Source organism: Calypte anna, chromosome 3 (genome assembly GCF_003957555.1).
Source record: "Calypte anna isolate BGI_N300 chromosome 3, bCalAnn1_v1.p, whole genome shotgun sequence".
Lineage (NCBI taxonomy): Eukaryota > Metazoa > Chordata > Aves > Apodiformes > Trochilidae > Calypte > Calypte anna.
The window spans coordinates 92,253,121-92,262,663 of record NC_044246.1 but is presented as its reverse complement, the minus strand read 5'-3'; the positions used below and the strand labels follow the sequence as shown (position 1 = coordinate 92,262,663).

General features: G+C 42.5%; 1 protein-coding gene across 1 annotated transcript; it reads right to left on the bottom strand.

Annotated features, from left to right (window-relative positions):
* Positions 1-286: 286 nt before the first annotated feature.
* Positions 287-7,361, bottom strand: GCM1 (glial cells missing transcription factor 1). The gene is made up of 5 exons (XM_008495649.1): positions 7,263-7,361; positions 5,220-5,472; positions 4,212-4,324; positions 3,102-3,230; positions 287-898 (listed from the first exon to the last, which is right to left on the bottom strand). The coding sequence occupies exons 1-5, from the start codon at positions 7,359-7,361 to the stop codon at positions 287-289; spliced, it is 1,206 nt and encodes a 401-aa protein (XP_008493871.1).
* Positions 7,362-9,543: the final 2,182 nt, after the last annotated feature.

The window sequence follows — 9,543 nt, the reverse complement described above, 5'->3', positions numbered from 1 at the left end:
TGAACAACCTGAATATCAAGGGGCAATAAAATGCTTCCAAACAAGAATGGCAGTGAGGTCATCTGTAAGAGGAGCTGATACCTTTTATTGAATTAATGAAACAGTGGGGAAGTGTAACAGTTTAAAAAAAGAAGACAAGTCTTTGTGTATGAAAGCCTCTTCTGAGTCGTGGAAGAGGAGCTAAAGAGGGAAGCAGTGTGGAAGCACTTTCACATCCCTGTTGCAAGAGGGTTGGAAAAGTGGACCTGTTGCCAGAGGAAGGGGGAAAGGGGACATTTAAACCCAGTCACCGCAAGGGGTACAGGTTAAATAACACATCATCAGTGCACAAATTGAGACCCATCCGGTGCCCTCCTTCCCCTCCACCTCTCTCCCTCCTCCTGAGGGGCTCCAGGAGCTGGTAGTGGTGCTGTGTCCTCCCCGCCATAGGCCAGGGCCCCCCTGGGGGCATGAGGTAGGGTGGTGGAGGGCGGCCGTAAGCCAGGAGGGATTTCTCCTCAGAGGATTCATCCCCAGCAGGGCCAGCAATTGGAACGAAGGGGTCAGGGCCGCCCTTCTCCTGAGCCAGGACCTGCTGGGTGCCTGGGTGAGTGCAGCACCGGGGGGAAGGGGCTGTGCCGGGCAGGGCGGTGGCGGGGTCGGCAGGGCCGCTGTGAGGCCTCTGGGTGCTGGGGGTACTGGGGATGTTGAGGGTGCCGGTCCAGGTCAGCGCTTCTCTGCATCCTCCATCCTCCCCAGACACTCGTGGGTGTGGAGGCCACACAGAGCAGCTGCTCAGCGTCAGATCCTGGGAGATTTTGCTCAAATGTCTCCCAAAATCGGCAGGTATCATGTAAGTGCCTGGCTTGGAAAGAAGCAAAGGAAAAGCCTCCTGTGTCGGCATTGCACCTGTGAGAGACTTGGGAAAGCAAGGTGTGGGTTAGTAAAACAAGGTGTGGGTTAGTAAAATAAGGTGTGCTTAGCAGCCTGGAATAAAACCTGTCCTGTACTGGACCCTCATGAATGCATTCAGTTAGTACAGGTAATGAAGCAGATGTCATAGCAGAGCCTCCTTGTATGGCAGTGTCTGTCAGCTTCAGGGCCAAACCAAAGAGGGCAGCCACATCATGGATCTGGGTTGGTTTCACCAGGTTTTGCCCAAAGCCTTTTGTACACTAGAAAAGTTTTTAGACCTCACATTTAGGTCTGCTTCCAGAGTATTCTGAAGAAGCATTTAAGAATGAAATTATGGTAATAAATTTGACACAAAATATTTTTTCCCCCCTATGGTCTTTGGAAAAACTAAGTATAATTTTTTAAAACTGATTCTTTTGAAGTGATATTTTTCACTCCAATAATATTATGTTTCAGCTTTTCAAGACTTCTATTTCTAACAGATAATTTTTCCTTTCAATTGAGGAAGGAGCAGCATACAAGAATTATTCTTCTGTGTCTTTGTTCTGGATATTTCACAACTTCTTTAATTGCCCTAATTCTTGCTTTATAATTTTGTGAACTTTTATTCTTTTCAGAACACTCATTCTATGCTATCATTGCTGATGATTACTTAGAGGTCTCTCTTTGCAATTCTGCTTCTGTATCCATTTAATTATAGTGATTTTGCTGACTGCCAGAGTAGCAAAGCTCATTTCAGCTGCTCTCCACTCACCATGAGAAGTTCCAGGAACCTGATACAGGATGCAGCTCACCTTCAGCTAAAGATCCACTGACACCACGGAGAAAACATACTATGTATGACTTGCTCTATTTTGGGCTCATACATTCTGCTAACATTCTTCTCCCTGGTCTCTTGTGATCACATTAAAATTGAAACTTTTCAGAAGACTTTTTGCGATTCAATGACACAAGTGCTGCATATCAAATCAGACTCCTAAGTTAGTTGTATCACAGACTGTGCTGGCAGTACAAAAATAATGATGGGTTATTCCCAAGAAAGCCCTGACAGAGAGCTGTGGATTGGAAAGCCAGCTGTGGGTAAATGGTGTCACTCTGACTGCATGGAGCCAGACCAGCTGAAAAGCTGAAAAGCAGGCTCTGCAATTAGATGTTTATGACACCTTTGGTCTGTTCATACTCCCACCAAATTCAAAGTAAAAATGCCAGGAAGATGTTGTAAGAAGAGAAAGACAAAGACATGTCTAGAGAAAATGTTACCTCAGTAAGACCAATAGGCTCAGGTATAAAGGAAGAAAGCCACATGGCTCAGTAGTATTTCCTAGGTGAGGACTATTTTAGTATTCACTGGGACAGAATTAAGCAAATGATACAAAAAATGTTGTTTATGTGTTTGTTGGAAATTGACACAGTGGCTCAGCTGCTTACGCTTATGCTCGCATATCCAGGTAAATTCATATTCCATTCAAATGGATTTAACTTCCTCTGTTCCCTCTTTTAATCCACTTCTTGAGCTCCTGGATCCCCCTGCTTCCCCATGTGATCCATTTAAGAAGTGTGTCCCCACCCAGCCCTTCTATATGTAGCTGAATGGGTACTATTTACTATCCTGAACTCCAGGCTGGGGAGGCTGCACAATCTTTAGCACACCAAAAAATAATCTGCATGTGAAGACTGGTGGCATACATTTTGCATGTAGCACAGCTTTTGCAAAGGTCACTGGAGGCAGCCCCAGCTCTGCCCTGTTCCCTCCATCAGGCATATGGCAGTCCATGGGATCCCTGGAAGCCATTTCACAAGTGATTCCACACCCAGCAGAGCTGAAGTTTTAATGTCAGTGCTTGTATAAGTAATTTAAAACACTCTTCTGCCTTCAAAGCCCTCCTGTATACCTAGTGAGTAAGAGGGAAACACCAGGCAGAGGTCATTCACCTTCCCTGTATATATGGTGTAGTATACCTTCAACCAGTATAGATGGAAGCCCCTGCTGCCACCAACCTTAAAGATGGCCCAGATAGCAGTTGCTGGCAGTAGATGAGCATCCTGACCAGAGCAGGATGCTTAGGGCAGCCCTGCCCCTTCTTGGCCTGATCATAGGGAAGCAGAACACAGAGGTGTAAAGCTGGACTCTAAGCCCAGATAGCCTCCACCAAGCCTTGATCCAGGGATCACTGACCCCATAATTTCATTGATCCATAATAAGTTACCTCAATCTCCCGGATTTGTTTCAATCCTGGAGAAGATGGAGAAAAAGCTGTCTGTGCTTTTTGGAATGATCTTCTTGCTTCTGCTTCTAGCTTTGTTTCTGGACGTGGATGGTCATGAGCTCCTTTGGACTTTGGAAAGGAATTAAGATATGTTGATGTTAAAAAGATACATTAAAGTTAAAAGCACCCTCATTATTTATCCTAAGGGAGCAGAACTTGTAGCACAGGCCAAAACCACACATATGGTCTGATTTAATGCCTTGTATTTAATAAGACATTTAATCAGAGCTCAAGTAACAAAGGTAAATCATATGGAGGATGACGAGGTAGAAATGATCTGAAATCATAAAACCAGTGCACCACATTCAGGTGCAGAAGAGACTCTCTAATTAGAGTCCCAGTTGAAGCCACAAGGTCTTCTGCAGGCTGACTAAAGTGTCCCTGCAAGCATTGCCATTTTTGTCACGCTTCAGGCATGTTTATCAGAACATTAGAATTAATTTTATTTAACCTGCATGTAAATGAAAGATTGAAAAACAGGAGACAGCTCAGTGGTTATGGTACTACACTAGGACTGCAGCTTCCAGAAATAGTGCCCATTATTTAAACACTTGCACAGACTGTTTTCCAGATAGAAGTTACATATAATGCACAGGATGGCATTTTCCATAGGCAGTCCCTTGGGTACAATCACTTCCTGCTCTAAGGTAGCCTCACACTTAAGTGTGGTGCCTTGGAGAAAAGGTTAACTTGGCTTTTCTGATTTCCTGAGGATCCACTGGTTCTTATGTATCTGAGGGAAAGTGCTTCAAAATCAACAGGTGTTCATAGGAGCCAATAAAAAAATATAATATGATGCAAAATTGTAATAACATGGTCTACTTCAGGTTGGAAGGGACCTTTGTAGGTCTAGCTCAACCTCCTGCACAAGCAGGACTAACTTCAGAATTAGAAGAAATTGCTTAGGAGCTTGCCCACTCATTGTCAAAGTTTTTCTCCTTATGGTCAGTTGACCTTGTCATATTCAATGACACTTAAATTGTCCTTAATCGATCTGAAAAAACAGTGTTTGAAATTAACTTGTATAATGTAAGTTTATTTTATACCAACCTGAAAAAATATAAATTGGCCTTCATGCCTCCAGAAGTTGGTAACTGGGTAACCACCATGGCCTCGGCAGGCAAGGAGCTGCAGGGGTCCATTGCAGTTTGGACAGCATTTCCCTGGAAGCAGAGATAATGGGAAATATTTTCCATGTAAAACCAAACACATTAATCCTGTGTGATATAAAGAGTCATTGGTGGTGGATTGCCATTTCTGGCTTAGAACTCAGAAACTACCCTGAAAAAACCTATGCAAAAAACTTTCAAATGTAAAAATCTATAGAAACAAACTAATAACAGTCTTTATTCTGTTCCATTATCATAATTTTATCATTTATTATCACTATTGGTTTTAGTTGCTTTTAACTTGGCAGTGTCTGGAATGTTGTGTGTATTTTTGTCTGATTTTTCTAGAGGACATCACTCTGACCTCAGCGAGTGCTTGAGCAATAACTCTCTTCAGCCAAATTGTTCATCAGATCCAGAAAACAGTATGTGCTAGCTCTGCTGTGCTATCAACAATTGTTTGGGATAGCCCTGTTAGGAATGTGCATGGAGCTCATATTCTCTATTTGCAGCATCTGGTAACATGACTGTGAGGCCTGTTTTCCAGTCATCATAGTTTATTCTGCAAGATTTGCCTATCGAGTTACTTTCAAGCCTATTCAATGAATCCAGCACTGACATCAGCAGGAACAGCACAGCAGGAAGCTGCCTGCACTGCACAGCTTTCTCAGTAGCCTCACTCATGGGCCTGGAAATCAATCTCTAACATCAGAAACAGAGATTAAAAAAGAAAAAAAAAAACAGCCAAGAAAACAAACAAGCAAAAAAATGTCTCTTTCAACAGTAAGAAACATAAAGTACACGTTTTCCAAAATCACTAGTTACATTTGAATACAAGGAATGGGAGCAAAAAGTTTGCAGAATCCAAAGAGTATCCTCTGCTTGGATTTCTTTTATGTAATGTTCACTTATGAAGTGCTGTCCATTGAACAGCCACATTCATACTCACGCTGTTGTTTTTGCCTAGCTTTATCACATATGGCTGGTCTTAGGTAGATCTTCCTCCCATCCCATGTTGAGCAGTCATTGCCACAGACCACCACCCCAAGGCAGGACTTTTTTAAGATGCGGGAGTTGTGGTTGTTTGTGTTTCTCATTGCCCAGCTGCTGTGGTGCCTCTGAGCATTTTTATCCTCTGAGCTATAGATATGTTTTACGTAGGAATCTGGCCATTCTTGAAACCAGTCTGTTTGTCTTACATCCTGCAGAGAGACCAAAATAAGATGTGTTAGGCTGAAGAAGAGATTTCATGCAGGAACCCAGTAGACCTGGTTCGCTATGCGGTGTTCTCCATAACGTGTTCTCTAGCCCGGGTGACTCCAGAACCCTGGCAAGGGATGCTGGTTGGCAAGAAGGAGTGGTGGAGCAAAGACATTAAAAAAAAGACACAGCTCTGAAACATCAGGAAAGCCTGGCCAGGAGGCTGATCTCACTCACCCACAGGTCAAGCTCAGTGCAAGACCTCCCAAGGAGAGGAAGGTGGAGTGACTGATGTAAAAGAGCAGATACTTTCCTTGCAAGCAGCACCCACCCCCTGACTAACTTCTGTTAGGTTTTGTAGCAGAGATCCTGCTTTGTCTTTCAGGCCATTACACTGGATCATTTGGCTTGATTTGGCTTGACTTGCTGGATAAAGGACAAATACTGGGTCAGACTGAGACTATTTGTAGGTCTTAAGGTATGAACTTTGTTTTGTTTTTGGAGCAACTGCTGTGAAAGACTTCCATGGTTATGTTTTTGAAGACCAAAACAAAAAATCTTGACATCCTGGTAAGGTTTTGTTTTCATTATTATGGACTAAGAAACAAACAAACAAACCCAAGAACAACACTGTAAGGAACAATAAAAATAAAACTCAATGGAAACTCAATGGGAAAAAAAAAAGAACTCAATGGAAAAAAAAAAAGACCCAAGCACACATCACCTCAGTAGGTAATGTCAACACAGCAAAATGCAGTACACTGTAAAGCACCTCACATACCTGCTGATGCTTTTAAGGGAAAAGGCCTTGTAGGAGTACAAAAATTGGTAGGAATTTCCTTGGAATTTCCAGCCACTGAGAGCCACTACAGCAGCAAGGAGATCAGCTGAGAAGAGAAAAACTCCTTTGCTCCTTTAGGAGCCATCAGATAGTGTTGGGAAGGGTGTGGAGGAAGCCTCCAGGCTGAAATGCAGGTGAAGGTGACCTTGGTGTGGAGAGCAGGAAAGGAGGCAGTCTGGGACACGGAGGCTTTGGGCAAAGAGCCGTGGCATAGTAGGGAACAGACTGCGATCAGGTAGAGAAGTCAGGGTAGGGAAAGGAAAGAGCTGGATGCTGAAGACCTGAGCAGGAGGAATTTGGCACAAATACATTGAGGTAAGAGACAGGTAGATGACATTTGCATGCAGGGTGCTGTGTGCTTCCATTGGAGACCGTGGTTAAAATTCCTAGAAAAGATTCCGTGGTTAAAATTCCTGGAAAAGGACAGAGAGAGGGAAAGATCTTTATTCTGTCTCTTGGCAAAGATCTTCAAATTCAAAGAAGGCTTCCATTAGGCTACCTCTGTGTGGACAGCCAGCCCTCTTGCCTGGAGTCTCATTTGCAGTGAGGCTGAGCACGCTGAGTTGCAAGGCAGCTGCGGGTGCTGTGCTCGCTTCTCTTAAAACACTACCCAGGGCTAAAAGCAAGTCCTGAACATCTCTAATTGAACACCCACAGGTATTTTTTCCCCTACTTTCTCTGCACCTCATCTACCAGTGGACTAGAAAGGCAGCACGCTGCAGCATTGTTATTTTTCATGTATCAGCAGCTCTTTCAATAATACATTTAAGAAAATATACATTGAAACTCCAATATTTGCTCCATACTCTCTAGACTTCCGCAAATTACTGTCCCATACCTCAATGTAGCAAAGAGAGCAAAGGCACTGAGGTGCAGTTGCTGATTTAATATCAGCAGTGAAGTAGAAATGATGGTCAGAGCTGGATAAATTTCTAAGACACAGACACATACCTGGGGAAGTTTGATGTCATTGATATCCCAGCTTGTCATTTCTCCAGGGGAAGCAGATTCCTTCTGCTCCATAACAACATCATCTGCACATTTCAGCATTTTTTAATTCCTTCCCAAAGTCAGCAGGAAAGTTTCTCCTGGCTGCTTTTGAATTTGACTGGCTGTCAGCACTCTCAAGCAGTTCACAACCAGGAAGCTGTTTCCTGAAGCTAAATGGTAGAGAGGCTGCTCATTAAAGATAAAAATCAGTGTCCTCCTGCCAGAAAAACTTGTTCCATGTAAAGTTTTGCAAGCCAGCAATGCAGTGGAAAATATAGCTGAGAGACAGCCTGTAATGTTAAAGAGACATCAATAACTGCAAGCAAATCGTGCCTTTGTCATCTGTTTTGTTTTGCTCTGTCTCCTCTCATACCAAGTTTATAGCCTTGTAACTCTGCTCGCAGGCTCTTTGTACATCTGATCCTACTCCTGCTCAGTATTTCCAGAGCCAAACTGGCTGAACAGCTCAGTGGCTGCTAAAGGGCTCTTTGAGTCACTACTACCCATTAGATATTTCACACGTTACACGTGACAAAGGTGAGCAACAAGAAGGGATGGCCACATCATTTCAGATGAAATGGTGCTCAACCATTTCAAGTATTATTGGCATCTCTGAGAGCTTACCAGCTGCATGAGGGAAGTGCAAAAAAGGAGGCTGGGCTACCTGATTTTCTTATCTCAACAGCAGACTGAAGGTAAAACCCCCACCAAGGTATGTTTGCTAAAACCAAGAGTTTTTTTCCTGAAATCCTGTAAAACATGTGGTTGCTCTACTCTGAATTTCAGCATCAGCCAAGCCTAATACTATATCACCAGGGAGTTCGTGCATTAAAATTTTTTTGAGGTTTGTTTCCTTTAGCAAGGAGAAAAAGGTGAATCAGAAAATGAAGAGACCAGTTTTCTCTTTCTGGGAACTGGGAAAGCTTCAGTGCTCTCAGGAAGATCACTATAATTTCTGCCAATTAAGGATTTTTAAAAGACTACTTAGTAGTAGGAGAAATGAAATCTATTTGATGAAATTTTATTTTATAGACTTTAGTATGCATAGTTTATTTTATTTCTTTCTCTCCATTAGCATGTATCTTGGAAAGTGACTTAGCCTTCGTGCCTTTAGTTTACTCACTTACAAAACCCCTGTAATCTTAATTTCTTATGTTATAATATCACCTCTAAAGAAAGAGTTTGCAGAGCACTGGAGGCTTTGGGCTGTATGGTTTGCTGGCTCTATTCCTTGGCTCAGGCTGTAGTGGTGGGGGAGAAAGCAAGCTATGGCAGAGCATCCCCTATGGAAAAGCACCCCACAGAAGGATGCTGGGGAGTCAGCACCAGTGTGCTCAGGAATATGAACTGAGGCTCAGTCTCAGAGGGCAACTCACCCATCACACATTTGAATAATATGTTAATAAGAGGAGGAGGGAACATCACTGCTAAGAAATACAAGCAGCTGAAAGAAACATCAGGGCTTCATATATTTTCATGTTGCACTGTGATGAAGATGCATATAGTAAGGTCAGGACAGCCAAAGTATGAGCTGCATTGGAAAAATGAGTTGAATTTACTAAACAAATGAGCCTCAACTATTATGTGCTGTAAAACATGAAATGAGTTGTTACATAATTCAAAATGATAGTCTCATTGCTTTTAAAATTACTTTTCAAAGTGAGATGGCTTAAGAATAGATTTTTTATTTCCTTCTTATCAGAGAAAATTTCTTATTTTATGTTGTATTGCTAGAGATTAAGCAATAATTAAATAAACCTTAAAATTTAATGAAATACACAGATATTTTCAGAACAATATGCAGAAAAAATGAAGTTACAGAGAATCATCCATATTCATCTACTTGCAGGCAAAGGCTGAACTCTGAGCATTTTAATATGCTGATGTGTTATATGATATTTCTGATTGTCATTTGTGTAGTTTTAATTACTAAAGTGTAGCAGCTTTATAAATTTGAATTTCTGAATTATTTTTCTTTCGTTCTTTTTCCTCTCCCCTCCCTTCCTCTCCTGTCTCCTCATGAAAAGGACCAAGGGACCCATAGGAGCAGGTCAGGAAACTGAGCAGCCTGCTGGAATACAGCATGAGAGCCGTGAGGATCCATACATATTCGACAGTGTGCAATGATCTCAGTTTTTCCTCTGTGCCAACTGAACAATACTTCGGTCAGATGCATTATTCTCATCTTCTGTCTACTTCCCTGGCTGTTTCCAGCAGACAGATTGCAGGAATGATTTCCCAG

What these genes read in the sequence shown, in the direction of transcription:
- GCM1 (XM_008495649.1), bottom strand. Translation starts at nt 7,361, where the DNA reads ATGCTGAAATGTGCAGATGATGTTGTTATGGAGCAGAAGGAATCTGCT. An exon ending in AGCTAGGCAAAAACAACAGC is followed by an intron (nt 4,325 to 5,219) that starts GTGAGTATGAAT and finishes CTCTGCTTCCAG; the next exon opens with GGAAATGCTGTCCAAACTGC. An exon ending in AACAAATCCGGGAGATTGAG is followed by an intron (nt 899 to 3,101) that starts GTAACTTATTAT and finishes TGCTTTCCCAAG; the next exon opens with TCTCTCACAGGTGCAATGCC.